At 40.3% G+C, this 18,482-nt stretch overlaps 1 protein-coding gene across 1 annotated transcript in view; it reads right to left on the reverse strand.

The window, feature by feature from the left end:
* Window positions 1–18,482, reverse strand: part of LOC126474181 (sodium channel protein Nach-like) — a 114,284-nt gene that overhangs the window by 61,748 nt on the left and 34,054 nt on the right. The window contains exon 7 of the mRNA XM_050101643.1: window positions 464–740. Within this exon, the coding sequence (XP_049957600.1) occupies window positions 464–740 (277 nt within the window). The remainder of the gene's footprint in view (window positions 1–463; window positions 741–18,482) is intronic.

The following is an 18,482-nucleotide window of genomic DNA, read 5'->3' on the forward strand; positions in this document are numbered from 1 at the left end:
ACACTAAAAGATTAGGGCAACACCTGTAACTGCTGTAGCTTGTTGTAGTGGTAAAGAGTTTACTTACACACACACTGCCTATCTTTCTGCAGCCATCTTCTCCTCCAAAGGAATCTCATAGCCCTTAATAACACATTGAACCACAATTCTGAGGTGGGAGTCCCATTGCCATCCTTACCATCAGAACATCATCTCTTTCAGCTCTCTGTGTCAGTCATTGCATTCTGACCCACTACATTTTGGTGTCCAATGTGAGGCCCCACCAGTCCACTACAGGACATATGATCAAATACTTTCAGCATTGTCAAAAATTTTGGGAAAAAAAAACAGATTCATTCATTAATATCCAACCTTTCCTTCATAATCATACTTAATCATAACACATATTCATTTATAAAAATACTAAATTAAAGTGAAAAAGGATAGCAATGTGCATCTGAAGGACATATTAAATATGTCTTACCTGTAGTTGGATAATGATATGAATGGCATCCACACAATGCAACTGACTTATTCTTTTGACATTCTGTGAAACAATTGTGGTAGGTGTACATTTTCATCACCTTTGAAAATCCTTCATCTTCAAATTGACAGCTGCGAACTTTGCTTGGCATATCTCTCACGGAATCTGTAGCATATGTCTGAATTGCTGAAATACCAGCAAATACTTGCATTCCAACTGATATTACAACTTCCGCAGCTGCTCCACTGGGATATGCAGCAGGATTGTCGATGAAAATCTTGCAAAAAAAAGACAACAGATGACTATAAGAGATGATAAGATAGATATCTATATTAAATTTTGGAAAACAAAATTATAAAAAATTTGTGGTTTCAATCCATACAGATCAAATATTGTGTGTGTGTGTGTGTGTGTGTTTTGTGTGTGTGTGTGTGTGTGTGTGTGTGTGTGTGTGTCCTAGCTCTGGAAGTCTGGAGAAATTTCAGTCAAACTTGGTACACAAATGACTTAGTACCAGGAGACAGTTACTATTAGGGTAAAACATCTCGAACTCACACTCTGGCATGTAAATGTAACTCTGAAACTGGGGAAATCTCAACCAGTCTTGGTATGTATGTGCCTTACTATCTGGAAAAAATTACACTGTTGGGGTAAGATAAGCACAGCATCTTGAACAACCTATTAAATTTTATGTAGGTAACATGGTGGAGTTTGAGACTGATTTAAAGAATTTTCTGAAGGGCATTTCCTTCTACTCCAGGGCTGGCCATGGTGTGCTGAACTTCACATACGCAGCATATGTGGGCTGCGGGCAAGCTGAGGCCCAGCCTGTGACTTGGCTTTGCTTGGTCCTTCTCAGAAGTCAATGGAACAGTGCAACATTTCATTTAGCATTGTAGTGTGACATTTTTTTATGGCACAATCATACTGTCAGCCTTGTGTAACCTTTGCTATTTGTCCATAGTGTGAAAGACATTCACAGGTACTGTGGTTGTTTGCAAAAAAGGAGGCAATCTAGCAATTTATCTTTGCAATTCTTTAAAACGAATGGAAATGACAGAAGAGAGGGATGAGAATTCTCAGTTTGAATAAGTGAAAGGTGCTACATATTTGCTGTGAAATGACATTACAATACAATGGAGAAAGAATTTAAACACTTGGTTGACAATGAAACAGCAAAAAACTACAATGATTGACAGACGGGATTCATTGTTCTGGCCATCAAAAAGCACTTTGTGCTAAGTTTGCAGGCCCAGAGCATGTGAAGAAATTGGTGGTACAAATAGTAAAGCTTCTGAAGTCACATGGATTGTTCCACAAGCAGTTGCAACACTTGCCAATGAAATTGAATGAAAAGTATGGATACTTCACCTATTACTGCAAAGTATAGTATGTGATCAAAAATATCTGGACACCCCCAAAAACAAGTGGAAATGTGAAGGACACATACAGGACAAAAGTGTACAGACTGACCTCATCTACTGACTGACAGAGACTGCTGACGGTTGAAGAGAGTCATAATGTGTAATAGGTAGACTTATCCAGACCGTCACACAGGAATTCCAAACTGCATCAGGATTGACTGCAACTACCATGACTTGGATTTCATGGTCGAGCGGCTGTTCATAAGCCATTCATCATGCCGGTAAATGCCAAACAATGCCTCGCTTGGTGTAAGGAACATAAACATTGGAAAAATGTTGTGTGGAGTGACGAATCATGGTACACAATGTGCTGATCCAATGGCAGGGTGTGGGTACGCTGAATGCCCTGTGAACATCATCTGCCAGCGTGTGTGTTTCCAACAGTAAAATGTAAAATTCAGAGGTGGTGGTGTTATGGTGTGGTCATTTTTTTCATGAAGGGGGTTGCACCCCTTGTTGTTTTGTGTAGCACTATCACAGTACAGGCCTACATTGATGTTTTAAACACCTTCTTGCTTCCCACTGTTGAAGAGCAATTTGGGGATGGTGACTGCATGTTTCAACATGATCGAGCACCTGTTCATAATGCACAGCCTGTGGTGGAGTGGCCACATGACAATAACATCCCTATAATGGACTGGCCTGAACCGAGTCCTGACCTGCATCCCATTGAACACCTTTGGGATGTTATGGAAAGCTGACTTTGAGCCAGGCATCACTAACCAACATCTATACCTCTCCTCAGTGCCACACTGTGTGAGGAATGGGCTGCCATTCCCCAAGAAACCTTCCAGCACCTGATTGAACGTATGCCTAATAGAGTGGAAGCTGTCATCAAGGTTATGGGTGGGCCAACACCATATTGAATTCCAGCATTACCAATGGAGGGTGCCATTTTCAGCCAGGTGTTCAGATACTTTTGATTACATAGTGTATGTTGGTTAAGTTAAGGGGCTTGCCTGGAGCATTTTTTTTATTTATTTAAAAGTTGCTATTGTTGAATTTATCGACAAAGGAGTGCAAGAAGAAAAATTAGAATATCTGGAATGGAGTGTAGACTTCGAATTTTAAGTGGACTTGACAGCAAACTGCCCACAGTAAGACATTCCATAGTAACTTCTTTCTGATTTGATGAGGATGCATTTAAAAAGAAAATCATTTTGGAGAAGAGACCCATAAACTCACTGGCATTAAAGAAAACACAATGTTTGAAGAATCCATTGTGGCCTTGAAGGAATTACAAAGATAGTTTTATTAAGATTTTGAGGACACTGTCAGTCTTACATCTGTTTCTGAGTTGTTTTCAAGACCATTTGCTGTTTCAGTTGAAAGTGCCACTGTGCATGTGCAAATGTAACTGATTGTCCTGCAAGAAAATTCCAGTTCTGATGAGAAATATTTTTATATTAATACTGTCCAGAACATCTACATTGCTTTTCTCAGGTAGAGTTTCTAAGTCTCCATAATGAGACTGCAAAATTGCTTCAATTTTTCAGTCAACATATTTGTGCGAAAGACTTTTTTTTCGAATATGAAACTAAATAAGTCATGATTATGTGACAACTTGAGTGCGAAACCCTGTGAAGTTGGCTGCATCTGTTCTTATGCCAATCATTTGTACCAGACAAAAATTATATTATGTCTTCAGTGCACCAAAAATAATTAAATAATGTTGAAAATTTCATTTGTGTGTGATGTATGTTGTTGAGAAATATGAAATATAAAACCAAGTAGTATGTAATGCGACTGTACTGCCATTTAAATGTGAGACATTCATAGTTTTCCTCTCTTCCCCCTCCTTATGCTCAGACAGTGTGACTTGGCAGTGGGGAACATGAGAAGCAAGGCTGAGAGGTTTGACGCTTGCATCCGGGCACAACCCGCAGACCGAAAACTTGGCTGGCTCTGTTTTACTCCATTGAAGAGCACCTTCAGAGAAACTCTGGAATTCAGTGTTTTAGGTTATTTTACAGTTAGAATTAGCGCTTTAAAAGAGTAATATAAAGCAATTTCACTATATTTCAGTTAAATTAAATGTACATCTTGGACTTTTGTCCACATACCAGGGACCATTCTCTGTGGGATCCACTGAATATAACTGCTTTAATGTTTGGCAGAGGGCTGTAGGTGTGAAGGTGGTGGCATGTAAAAATAATCAGAAACAAAGAATATTAGTGTTAAACACACAGTTTCTTGTGTTGTTAGGCTGATTGGTGCTTGTCCTGATAATACATAGCATGTGATTTGGAGTGTGTGTAGGACATTTAGTGTTAATATTCATGTTAGTTTAGGCGTGGTGAGGGTGCTTAGCCACCTAGTGTTCATTATGGCTGACATAAAGCAAACATGACAAGTATTGCATTAAAAGATGAGTGTGTTGCTTTCCAAGAAAGTTTTTTTAGGGAGAGTCAGAAATACAAACAGTGGCATGATTTGGCATTCACCCCAGCAATGCCAGATACCACTGTAGGCAACAGCTAGAGTATGAGGAGTGGGACAGCCAGAGAGCACACAGGCAACACCACAAAGTGTGCTCCATTCTTCTCTCTGCAGAATGCATCACACAGCTACCTGGTTATTAGCACACCATTATAGGAGCAGATTTCAAACACCATTGAACATTAAAAATTACAGAGGAGAAAGGAGTGTAAGCACAAAAAAGGTTAGGAAGACTATGTAACCAACTTCCCTGTACGCACACACATCTCAGAGAGAAAATTAAACTGAAGAGGAGTCATTCGCATCATGACTCCTTCCTCCACTGTCATTGCAGCAGGCCTCAGTATTCAGACAGGGTGAGAACTGAATATATCTGTAGCCTGGTAGCCTGTTGCAGATGATGACTTCACTAGTAACTGGTGAGAAACTGCTATTGTGCTCAGTTTTTTATATAGGCCATGCTTTCCACAATTGCTTAATGGCCAAGTGTTTAAGAGCAATGGCCCTGAATTGTGTATGTAAGTTGGTGTATTCTAGACAAGGCTGGAATGTTCTGTGTATTTTCATGGTAGAATTTTCAACTAAACTACAGTCAGTAACTTAATGAGAGAAAACTCTTGAAGAAGGCATAAGGATACTCATTTTCCTAACCTTAGTGGCATAAGCTCACTCTTCAGTTACCTTTGTGCCAGATAATGAATGTTCAAACAGTAAATCCATTTCTATAACATTTCCCAACTCATTGTTTGATCTCCTTTAGCTATCCTTAATTAGCAGGAGATGTGACTACTGCTACCAAAGTCAGCTGGTGCCTGCTAAATAAAGAAGAGTGCACTAGGACCAGAGTTGACGTGCAGTAGAATTAATATTGCATCTCTTCCAGCTATTCACTGGTGCAAAACCAGTTACAAGGAGCCAAAGATTTACAGGTGTTAGTAAGCAGGCAGGTACATTACACATTCACATGAAATGTCATGATCAAAATGTGGTTAAATACAGCTATCTGCATTAGTCTAGTCCATGTCACCTGTGCATAACTACTGCAACCTATGTCCATTTAAATCTGCTTACTTAGTCACACCTTGGTCCTCTTCTACAATTTTTACCAGTTACATCTCCCTCCCTTAGCAAACTGGTGATTCCTTAATGGCTCAGGATGTGTCCAGTTAATGAATCCCTTCTTCTAGTCAATTCCATCATAAATTTCTTTTCTGCATAATCTTCAGGATCCTTGTGTAACACATACTTCAAAAGTATGTATTCACATCTTCTCTGAATCATTTACTATCCCTGATTCACTTCCGTATGTGATTACACTCCAGACAAATACACATAGAAAACCCTTCCTAGCACTTCAATTTCCATCCAGTGTTAACAAATTACATTTTCTTTCTATTGCTTGCCAGTCTGCATTTTATATTATCTGTGCCTCAGCCATCTTTAGTTATTTTGATACCCAAATAGGAATTCACATCTATTACTTTTAGTGACTCATTTCCTAATGCAATTACTTAAACATCATCTGACATTGAGGTAACTATTCTATTCTGTTATCCTTGTTTTACTTTACTGTGTCCTGATTTGTCCAGTCAGTCAAGACAAATTTTTCCATGGTGCTGGAAGGGAATGTCATGAACAACAAATTAAAAATCTTATCAGTGAGGTAAAAGCATTGTGGGGCAGGTGGATTTAAAGATATCTTTTTTATGTTTTTCTCAAATAATTAAAAAACAATGGTTCCTAGCAAAAATGTTTCCAGTACAAAATCAAACTACATTAAATTTCCTGCAGAAAAGGTCCAATTCATTTTTTAAACCTGGAACTAACAGTTTCCCTGCTCAAGGGATGGAAAAATCACAGATTATTACAAATATTCCTGTAAATAGAATAAAATTAAAATTTATTTTTAAATGAAGTAGGTTAAAAACAATGTGTGTACTACATCTAAGAGCAGTAGAACCATATTAAGGGATAAATTGTGTTCTGTGACTGTAACAGGATGGAGGAGGCAGATGTGTGGTCGAAGTGTGACAGAAGGCAGGTCACCGTATTGTGTATGTGCACTTCTCTTCTGCATAGGTCTGCAAGTGAAGGCCAGGCTGGTGATTCCCAACTCTGCCTACCCTCTACATGACAAGAAGCAACTACAGGGTGTTTCATAAAGTTATACTGGATTTCTGCAGTGTGCTTTATGAATCACTGACGACATAGTGCATTGACATGAGCGGGGAGTATTTATTTTGTACAATGCATTAAAGCCACATGGAATGTATTTATAAGTTACTAACAACACTAATGCTAGTAATTCATATGGACGGAACCTACATAAATCCCTAAACATTGTTGTACAGTGCTAGAGGAGAAATTGCTTCTTAATAATGTATGTCAGTTATAGTGTTCTTCTGAGAACAGTTTGAGTAGGTTAGCACTAGTCAAAATTTTTTGTTAGTGTAGATTAAAGAGGTAGATACCAGAGGCTGCTTCTGCCTGTTAATGTGTAACTTGACTCATTCCACATCCATGAAGTCTACTCTCCTTCATGATGGATTTACGGAAAACAATGTGTGAATGAACAAAGCAAATGGATTAATCAGGGAAAAAATCATTTTTGTGTATATATTAATGGCATAACATAACCACAAAACTTTATGTTTGTGAACTATGCTGATGAGTGATGACACATCAATGATTATCTAATGTTGTACTGAACTGCTAGCAGTGCAAAACAATAAAGAGAACTTTAGTCTGATCACGGAATATCTAATTATGCAAAGCAATAAGACACCTGTGATGAAGCTCTTGTAAAATTACAACCAATGTCAACTGAACATAAATATAAAATCACTGTCTAAAGCTGAGACATTTTATAGACATAAATTTCTAGACATTGTAAATAATAAAAAGTGTGAGGTCATCTACATGAATGCTAAAAGGAATCCATAAAACTTTGGTTACCTGATAAATCAGGCAAATCTAAAGGCTGTAAATTCAAGTAAATAACTAGGAATTACAATTACAAACAACTAAAATTGGAAAGAGCACATAGAATATGTTGTGAAGAGGGCAAACCAAAGACTGTGCTTTACTGGCAGAACACTTAGAAAATGTAAAATCTCTACTAAAGTCTGCCTACACTATGCTTGTCTGTCCTCTTTTGGAGTACAGCTGTGCAGTCTGGGATCCTTACCAGATAGGATTAATGGCGTACATTGTGAAAGCTCAAAGAAGAGCAGCACTTTTTGTATTATCACAAAACAGGGGAGAGAGTGTCAACTGACATGGTACAGGATTTGGGGTGGGCATCATTAAAACAAAGGCATTTTTTGTTAGGACGGAATCTTCTCATGAAATCCCCATTACCAAATGTGAAAATATTTTGTTGACACTGGCCTACATAGGGAGAAACAATCATTATAATAAAATAAGGGAAATCACAGCTCACATGGAAAGATATGGGTGTTTGTGTTTTCCACATGCTGTTCAAGATTGGAATAATAGAGAATTATTGTGAAGATAGTTCGATGAACCCTCTACCAGACATTTAAGTGTGATTTGTGAAGTATCCATGCAGATACAGATGTAGATGAATTTAGGACCACGGGAAACCATTCCTTGAATAACAAAAGTACTGGGTCGTCAAAAGGTATACACAAAAGAACGAAAATGTGCTACCTTTTGGAAACATCCTTTAAGAAGCTAGAGCCCCCCCCCCCCCTTACACACACCAGCTCAACACACAATGCCAGAGGTGTATCAAGTGGGCTGGATAGAGGGGTAAAGAAGCAAGAAGCAGACACAGGAAACAGAATGAGGGGTTGGGAATTGTTAGGGAGTGGCTCAGACGGAGGCAGTTTGTGTGCAGGACAGAAATGCTGGAAAGGGAGGTAACAAGCTTATGGGAAAGAAATGCAAAGTACAGGCACCAGGGCCAGTGAGTTCATGTGGAGCATAATGATGAGGACATGAAGGCATGGAATGGGAGTGGGTGACACAGCAAAAGAGGAAGCGGGCTGTTGGCATAGGTTAGAGGAGACTAAGGCCAGAAGGTTTTGTGAGAGCAAAGTATGTGTTGCAAGGATAACAACCGCCTGTATGGTTCAGAAAAGCTAGTGCTGGCAGGAAATGGTCCAGATGGCATGAGTTCTGAAGCAGCCACTGAACTTGAGCATGTTGTGCCACACTGTGTGTTGTGTCACTAGGTGATCAACACTGTTTTTGGCCACAGTTTGGCAGTGGCCTTTCATTCTGGTGGGCAGCTGGTTGGCAGTCAATGCACAAATAAAACGCTCTGCAGAAACTGCAAATGAGTTGGTGTATGACTGCTGTATGACTGGTGTATGGCTGCTTTCGAAGTAGCCCTGCCTCTTATGGATAGGATAAACCTGTGACAGGATTGGAGTGGAATTTGCTAGGTGGGTGAATCAGGAAGGTCTTACACTTCGAAGTAGCCCTGCCTCTTATGGATAGGATAAACCTGTGACAGGATTGGAGTAGAATTTGCTAGGTGGGTGAATCAGGAAGGTCTTACACCTAGGCCTTCCACTGGGATATGACATCTGTAGCAAGGGGTTGGGAGTGGGAGTGGGAGTGGGAGTGGGTGTGGCATAGGGATGTACGATGATGAGTAGGTTGGGTTTGCACCAGCACACCACTTTAGGAAGGGCGGTAAGAATCAGAGGTAGGATCTCCATCATTTCCTGGCATTACGATAGATAGTCAAAGCCCTGGCAAAGGACATGCATCAGTTGTTCCAGTCTGTGATGGTCTTGTGTGATTGGGGTGGGGGTGCTCCTTTGCAGCTGGTTTCTGGGTGGGAGGAAGTGGTATGTGAGGATAAGGCACAGAAGATGTGTTTGCAAACTAGGTGTGGGAGGTGTTCATGTGTGGAGGTTTTTGTAAGACCTCAGCGTGCTGGGCAAGGGATTTCTCATTTGGTCGAGGAGGACCAGTTGAAGATGCTGCAGGAGAAGGTGTTGAGGCTGTGGAGAAATGAGATTAGGGTGTCCTGACCCTATGTTCAGATCATGAAAATACCATCATGAATGAGAACCAGACAAGGGTTTTGGGGTCTTGGGAACCTAGGCAGGTTTCCTCTAGACAGACCATAAACTAATTGCACAGGAAAGTAACATGCATGTTCTCATGGCTGTACTGTGGATTTTTCCCCCCTCAAAGGAGAAATAGTTGTATTTGAGATTATAACTGGAAAGGTGTATAAGGAATCAGGTTGTGAGTTTCATGTCAGAAGGGTGTTGGGACAGGTAGTGTTGATAGTAGCAAGGCCATGGGCATGAGGAGTGTTGGTGTATAGGGAGGTAGCATCAACATTGACAAGTAGGGATCCAGGTGATTATCAGCATGATAAAAAGTTGCTGAGGGAAGTGGTTTGTACCTTTGATGCAAGAAGGTGGGCTGCGGGGAAATATTTGGAGGTGCTGGTCAACAAGAGTGGAGATTCTTTCATTGGAACCACAGAAATCAGCTACAATGGGGCTTTCAGGATTTTTTAGTTTAGGTGTTTTTTGTTGCTTGGGTGTTCAGGGTCCTTGTGGAGAGGAGGGAGATGGATTCAGAGTATAAATTCTAGGATGAGCCTAAGGATTTGACAAAGGGTTGGAGGGTTTGTTGAATTACTGGGATGGGATAACTGTGGCAGAACTTCTAGGTGGAGGAGTCCAATCTCTTTCCACCTCTATCGACTGCACCCAGCACAATCTCTCATCTCAGTTTTTTGCTGTATTGCAATCCTGGCAATGTCTGTTTAGCCGGTACAATGTAGCTGCACAGGTGTTCACCCGTTGAGGAACTGGAGACAATAATATTATCCAGGTAGTTAATGCACCTCAGCAAGGAGGACATGAGTTGCTGCAAAAGTTGTTAGAAAATAAAAAGGGCAATAGTTATGCTGAGTGGCAGGAAATGGCATTGGTATAACCTGAAAGTGGTTTCACCACAAAGATATGTTTGGAATCGTCATTCAGAGGCAGTTGGAAGTAGGTGTCTGACAAGTATATTTTGGAAAAATATTGGCCCCTGGAATGCTGAGCTAAGAATCCATCAAGACAGGTAAGGGACAGATACTGATAATAGACTGTGAATATACAGACTTCTTCAAATCACCACAGAGCCAAAGGTTGCCAGTAGGTTCTGCAACAATGGCCAGAAAAGGCAGGTGTGACAACATTCAGGGGTGTAAATTGATCAAGTTCTGATTTGACTTGTTCCCATGAAGGTGCTGGGATCAGGCAGGCATGAAAAAAATGGGGGAATGCCATTGGTTTCATTGTGATATAAGCCTTCAAATTGGTAGCTCATCTTAATCCTTACAAAAACAGTGAAGAAAATGCCAAGTAGAGCACACCCAGTTGTTGGTATGGAATTTGATCCAATAGCAGATGCACTTCATCAGAAACAGAGAATCCAAAAATTTTGAAGGTGTCTGACCCAGATAAATTTTCAATGTTGGCATCATCCACCACTAGAAAGGTCAAAGGCCAAACAACAGCTTTATATACTACAGGAGTGGAAAACTGTCCCGTTATGAGTATTTGTTGTTTGTTGTAATTCAGCAGCAAGTGAGAGACAGGGGACAATGCTGGTGCTCCAAGACCCACATAGGTTTAAGAATTTAAGAAAGTCGCTGTTGCACCTGTATTTACTTGCATTTTTAACATCTTGTCCATAACACATACTTCCATAAAGAGTTTGTTTGGTGATACCATCACTTGGGAAACACTGTTTATGTCCAGTGAATGAGAATGCGAGTTGCACAAAGATGCAGTATGTCCCATTTTTTACAACGGTTGCACATTGCCCATTTGGGCATGCGGCGTGCTCATGTTGAGTAAAACAATAAGCTGAGGAGGAGAAGCAACAGCGGCTACTTCACATCAAGCTTCTATCTGATTTCCTGCTACCCTAGATACTTCAAAAGACTGGGCAATGTTCAAAACCTCTGTGAGAGAGGAATTTTCCCATTTTAAAGTGTGTTCATGAACTTCTCTATCAGGAGCCAAGCTTATTATAGCTTCATTAACCATCAAATCAGCGTGTGAATCCTAGTAAGCTTCAGTAACAAATTGGCAATTGTGGCTAAGTCCCTGAAGTTCCACCATCTAAGCTTTGTGTGACTGTTGTAGCTGCTTTTGACAACAGTATAACTCTATGCAGCAGCAATAAACATGAGTACATTTGCAGTGGAGAGCAACTGACACATTTCATCAAATGAGAGATGGCAGCTTCTTAAAGAGGAGCTAACTGACACAAAAGGTGATAAACATGAGGACAAATTCGTGATAGAAAGAAAGCCTTACACATGTTGGGCTCAGAGACACCAAATGCTTGGAAATGTTGCTAAAGGTGTTTTTCATATACGCCCCAATCTTCCATAGCATCATCATATGGAGGAATCAGTGGGTTTTGCATCAATGTTATGAACCCTAATACATCAAGGATTCTGCCAAATTATTTAGTGCCAAGGAGAGAGCCTACTGCTTGTTCTTTGAAAGCTTGCTGCTGTTCAACAAGAGTTTGACGAATTTCTTACACTGACATATTGGCTGTAGTGAACCATGACATGAAACATACTGAGTAGAATACTGCACTCATCACCAAAAATATTGTAACATTGCACAACACAATATCAGAGTTTCCATCAATCAACTTTTATTCCACTTTCGCATGAAGTGTATACTGAGACACTGAATAAAATAGTGATCAGCACAAATACACTTAACCCAGAAGTACATTAAGTCACAATCTAACAGTGAAGCTTACATTAGTCAAATCAACATGAGTCTGCCCAAATTCCTGGTGCACTGGCTCATATAAGGATGTTTTGCAATGCACAGTTGCCTCTTTAGGCTGCCTGTGGAGGCAGTTGCCCTTTAATTATGCATCATGGTATTGGGTCACAAACATATGCTATATAAAGGAGAATGAAGACAGCAATAAAAAGAGCTTATATGACCTACTGTGACATCAAAAGAGGACTTAGCATAAACATAAACACCACAGTACACTGGTTATATAATTTAACTGGATAGACAAAAAAATTTACCCACCAAGTGGCAGCAGGAGAACACACGCAGGAAAGAATGTTATACCTATACAAGCTTTTGGAGCCAGTGGCGGCTCCTCCTGGCAGGAGGGTTGATGGGGAAGGATGAAGGGGAAGGACTAAGGAGGTTTAGGAAAAGAGGTAGATTTTGGAAAAGTCACCCAGAACTGCAGGTCAGGGGAGACTTACCGGATGAGATGAGAAGGAAAGACTGAATCAGCCTTTCCTTTTCATCTTATATTGTCAAAAATTGATTATTTTCATTGTTACACTACACTGGTTGTATGCCAAAAAAGGAAGTCTGACACAATTATGCAACAAATTAGCCTTTGCATAAGTAGTTTATATCACTGTCATTTATTTATGTATTAACAGGAAATCCTAGTACTGTAGTGAATTTATCATTTGACTAAAGCAGTAATGTAGAACATGTAAGTTAAATTGTGAACTTGATTAGATTCCAGCAGTTCCAATTCATAGTATCAAATACTTATCCAAAAGATACAATTTCAGGTATATAGGAAATTAATCCATGTAATATTGGAATTCAAACATAATGTAAAAAATTTATCCCAAGTGTTTAATATGAAGTATGTTCAAAAAATGTGAATAATTTGGAATTGAGATATAGAAGTTAAGAGCTAATATGACACAAGTAGTGATCATATGACCAAGCTGAGAAATAAGAGAGCAGAGATGGTCTAGTGGTCTTTTGCCAGTATCCTTGGCTGGTGTAAGAAATGAGTAGCAAATAGCTGCTGGTGAGCTTGTGATAACATGGTAGGCAGTTTAAATTTATTCGTTTACTGTAAAAATACTTTGCAGTTGTGGAGACATGTTTTATTTGTTGTGATTTAGAATTAACAACTGTGTTGATCTTTATATGAGACTCTGTTACTCAATAGACTGTGTAAACTAGATAAATGTGGGGAATTAAGGGTATACGGAATGAGTTCTTCGATGAAAAAATCGATTTTTGGGTAAATGCATTTTCAAAAAATTTAGACTCTCCCATTTAATACCATGTATAAAATATTTGGATGACGTGAATAGAACTATTTTAAATAATTTTTTAAAATAATTTCGACACACAATGTTCCGTACCTTGTATATGAGACGCGAAGTATACCTGATATAGACAGCCTTGCCAGAGATATAATTGAGCACAAGAGAGTTAACTTTTCTGTTGGCTACACTGCTAGACAGTTGACAATAGATTCTGCACCATTTGTATTGTTTCCTTTGTGAGTACATCCATGTCATTGTTGTGAAAGTCGTATGAGGAGAAGTCATTGAGTTTTCTTTCCTTCAACATGCCAAGACCTAGTCTGAAGGTATTTAGAAAGCGTGTACGTTGTCGCAAGAAAGTAAAGTGTACTAAAAATTTGTCTGATTCATCTTCATTAGTATCTGATGTCCCAGTAGCGACTAACCTCAACACTGGTAGTGATACATTGAGTGATGCTGCTGCCACTACACCGGAAAGTGCTTCAAGAAGAAAACTAACTGGAATTGAAGAAGAATACAAGAAACTAAATGCTGGGACTACAAAATATGAGGTAATTAACGTCTCTTTATTATCAGACATTTTGGAGAACAATGTGTGCTGCAAACAATGTGGAAAATGTGGTGTTTCATTGAAAACAAACTTACATGTAGGACTTGCTTGTGAATTAGAGTTGATGTGCAGTTATTTCAAACACAGTGTTACTTTCTTCAATTCCTCACGTTACTGCAGATACAGGTAAACTATACGATATAAACATTAGACTGGTTTATGGATTATGGTCTATAGGAAAGGGCAGGGCTGCAGGTGCCATGTTGTGTGGTGTGATGAAAGTCCCTCCTCCACCTTCAAAATTTAACAAACACATAATTGCAATAGGCTCTGCTGTAGGAGATGTGGCACAGGAAAACATTAAAGATGCTGTTGAGGAAGAAGTTGTTGAAAATCATAATAGCAGAGACTTGTCCATAGCTTTTGATGGAAGCTGGCAGAAGAGAGGCCACACATCTCTGAATGGTATAGTAACAGCTACAAGTGTGGACACTGGTAATGTAGTTGATGTGGCAATACTTTCCTAGCATTGCAGATGCAAGGAGAAAATGAAAAATAAACATGAAGAGGAGTGCATGGCAAATTACTATGGGTCAAGTGGTGGTATGGAAGTTGCTGGTGTAAGAAGTATTTATCAACGCTCAGTAAAATGGTACATCGTTAGATACATAAATTATCTCGGAGATGATGACTCAAAGGCTTTCAAAGAAATTGAGGAACTGAGACCCTATGGTAACAATGTGAAAATTTCCAAACTGGAGTGTGTTGGCCATGTTCAGAAAAGGATGGGATCAAGACTTCGACGGCTCAAGGCTAGCATGAAAGGCAAGAAATTGAGCGATGGAAAAACTTTAGATGGGAAAAATAGACTGACAGATGCTACAATAGATCATATTCAGAAGTGCTATGGTCTAGCAATAAGACAGAGTACAGCAGATGCAGAATTAATGAGAAGAGCAGTCTGGGCTATGTTTTTTCACACAGCTTCAAACAATGAGAATCCCCAACATGGGCTATGTCCAAAAGGAGACGATAGTTGGTGCAAGTACAACAGAGGCAAGGTAACTAAGAAACAATACAATCACCGTCATCACCTGCCACCTGCCATAATGGATGAAATAAAACCAATATTCCGAGACCTCGCAGATATTAGTCTACTAAAGAAATGTCTTCATGGCCGGACTCAAAATCCAAATGAGTGTGTGAACCATGTGATATGGAATAGACTACCTAAAACTGTGTTTGTGGGTACAAACACACTTCACTTTGGCGTTTATGATGCTGTTTCATCATTCAATCAGGGCAATATAACAAAGTGCAAAGTTCTGCAGAAGTTGGGGCTCTGTGTAGGACTACGAACTTGTTTGGACAAGGAACGGCTCAGGCCTTCAGATAATGCCATAAAAGTATATTCAAAGATGGCTAGACAGCATAGCAGAGCCATCAAGAGGAAGCTGTTGGACGATTCTGATGATACAAGCTATGGAGCAGGCTTGTACTGAAGTAAAAACTTTGAAGCTAATTTCCCATAACTTTAGTTTTTTTGTGTATAAGGTACATTTTCTCAGGGCCTATTTATAGTAGAAAGATGAAATTTTCTGTAGTTTTTCCTTAAGACCTTCTAATATATCTGAATTAAAAGATATGTGGAATTATTTTGTATTAATGGATGTAAATTTTAAAATTCTTGTTAAAATGTATAACTTTTTTAACATTTACAAAAAATAAAATATCTGAAAAACTATACATTATTTTTTCAAAATTAATAATTCAGCATAAAAGCAGAACATATCTCTGCGTTCTGTGAAAAAATCGAGAGTGTCGTCCAAATAACAAATGAGAAAATGTTCCTAACTTTTAGTTCAATTTAACATTGTAAGCATAGGGCGTTCCGTATACCCTTAACCTACATTAGTGAGTTTAGAGTACTAGACCATGCCATTGGTTAAGCAAAACATTATCTGTATAGGAACTAGTTGTTTGGTTGCAATGCTTTGCTAAAATCATGTTTAATTATTTTGAATATTAGTTTCTGTGCAACTACCAACTGAAGGAAATGTTTCTTGACTGTAATGAAACTGAAGTTAAGTCAAAAATTGTTTGAGGATACATGACTACTCAAATGGACCATTCTAAGTTTATTTGATGTTCCATATTTTTACTCTAAATTGCTCATTGACTGTTTGTTAGGCTGGGTTATTGTTATTGAATTTAATAGGGCACAATGCAATGGTGCACAACCAGCCCCTAGTTCAAAAGTTGAGCCATTAAATGTGTTAAATAGTTAGTTGTGTGCCTACCTGCTGGTAGTTGTACCAGAGACTTCACCATAGGTTGATCTCATCAGTAAGCACTCAGCAGTAGCAGATAACATTGTACAACCAAAGGCAATCTAATCCCAACATTGAATCCTGGCTGTCCCTGTTCATACCCCCATCCAGTTGTGACCATCCACTCCTCCCACCTAACTATCCCCTGGCCACATTCCAGAAATTTTTTACCTCCAACTTGGATCTTTCATCCTTCCTCAGGTCTCTTCTCAATAACAAAAACGTCACAACAGAAGGAAAAAAGTCATTCATAATACCAGACAGCCTCTTCTTTAATCATCCTCCCTGCAGACAAAGACTCCATCACTATCATCACTAATCAACCTACCCCCCCCCCCCCCCCCTCTCGTGGGTCCAGGGCTAAGAATAGGCCTGATGAGGTATTCCTGCCTGTCGTGAGAGATGACTAAAAGGAGTCTCACATGTTTCAGCCTTTATTTGATGGTCCCTGTAGGGTTTGACCTCTATTTTTCCAAATTTTCCCCAAAGTCCGAGCCAATTGGGGAAGGGCACCTTAAATGGTGCATCATGTCCATTGTGCACTGAGATCTTTAGCCCACTTTAATGTCGTGGATTTGCAGTTTCTCCAACTCTTGGGTGAGGACACCTTCCCAGGTGCCTTTTCCTCCATCCACTGTGCAGTGTCTTTTTCTGTGCTGGCAATGATCATGGACTTCTTTGCACCTAACATCCAGCACAGTAGTCAGTTCATTGTGGTGGGGCTGCCATGTACCATGTTTGTTGTAGCTCCCTGACTACACAGGGATCACTCTTCAGATGCCTGCACCGTTAACTCCCCACGTATGCCAGGGAGTAGATGCCCATCACCCTGGGGCATTGGGACTCCCAGCAATGGCCATTCTACCATGTGGCCTTTGCTGCGGCTGGGTGGCACCCATGGGGAGGGCCCCTGGTCAGAGAGGGTGGCATCAGGATGGATGATGTGCCATGAAACATACTACATCATCACTTGCTGGTGATCAAACACGAGAAGTCTCTAAGCGCTCCAGGTCTCAGTTTAATGCACGGCAGTATGACCCCAAATCATTTCCCTCCCTACCCACACCATGGAAGGAATGCAAGGCTACGGATGGCAGCAAAGCTTATTTACCCTGCTACCTCATATGTATGAGAGTTGGCAGAATCCTTTGTGTTGATGAAGCCTCAGTTTTTTGTAGAGCATTTAGAGGGCAAGTTTGGGGAGGTGGAGGGATTGTCTAAAATGCAATCTGGGTTGGTCTTGATAAAAACAGCATCATCTGCCGAGTCATGGGCATTACTCACCTGTGACAATCTATGGATGTTTCTGTTTCCGTCATGCCCCTTAAGAGCTTAAATATGGCCCAGGGTATTATATTCCACAGGGACCTTCTTTTGCAGTCTGATGATGAGCTGCACACTAACTTAGAGTGACAAGATGTTAATTTTGTCTGACGCGTCCATCGGGGTCTCAGTAATAATCAGGTTGCCACTGGTGTCTTCATCTTGACCTGTACACAACCTCGACAGATGACGCTGGAAATACAGTGGGAAGACATATGCCCGAGCTTCCAGCACTTAAAGCACCACATTGGGGGAAGTATATTTGGCTTTACATCACAGCGGTAGACCATCACCTGACCAGATGGTCTACCGCTGTGATGTAAAGCCATATATTCCACTCCCAATGTGGTGCTTTAAGTGCTGGAAGCTCGGGCATATGTCTTCCCACTGTACTTCCAGCATCATCTGTCAAGGTTGTGTACAGCCTTCACATTAGTACTCCATGTGCCCTGCCTCCCATCTGTGTCAACTGCTGAGAGCACCATTCCCCTTGCTCGCCAGACTGCAGGATTCTACATAAAGAAAGGAAAATAATGGAATACAAGACCCTGGACTGACTGACCTACACTGAGGCTAAGAGGAAATTTGAATGCCTACATCTTGTGTGTATGACAACCTCTTACACCGCTGCTATTACAATGGCTCTAGCCCATCAATTCCGCCATTTACAGTTGGCTCTCAGTACCGTAAGACTCCATCTGCCCCCTTGATGGAGGGGGGCACTTTTATCCCTGTTGCTCCTGCACCACCTGCCTCAGGAGCAACACCTCCACCTCCCCCCGCCCCCCCCCCTCTCCACAACCATTGGAGACATCAGTCCCTACTTCTAAGCTGGAGAAGCATAAATCTTCTTCGGCTCCTCTTGCTAGGAAGGGGTCCCTTGGGT

The sequence above is a fragment of the Schistocerca serialis genome, chromosome 4 (assembly GCF_023864345.2).
Source record: "Schistocerca serialis cubense isolate TAMUIC-IGC-003099 chromosome 4, iqSchSeri2.2, whole genome shotgun sequence".
Lineage (NCBI taxonomy): Eukaryota > Metazoa > Arthropoda > Insecta > Orthoptera > Acrididae > Schistocerca > Schistocerca serialis.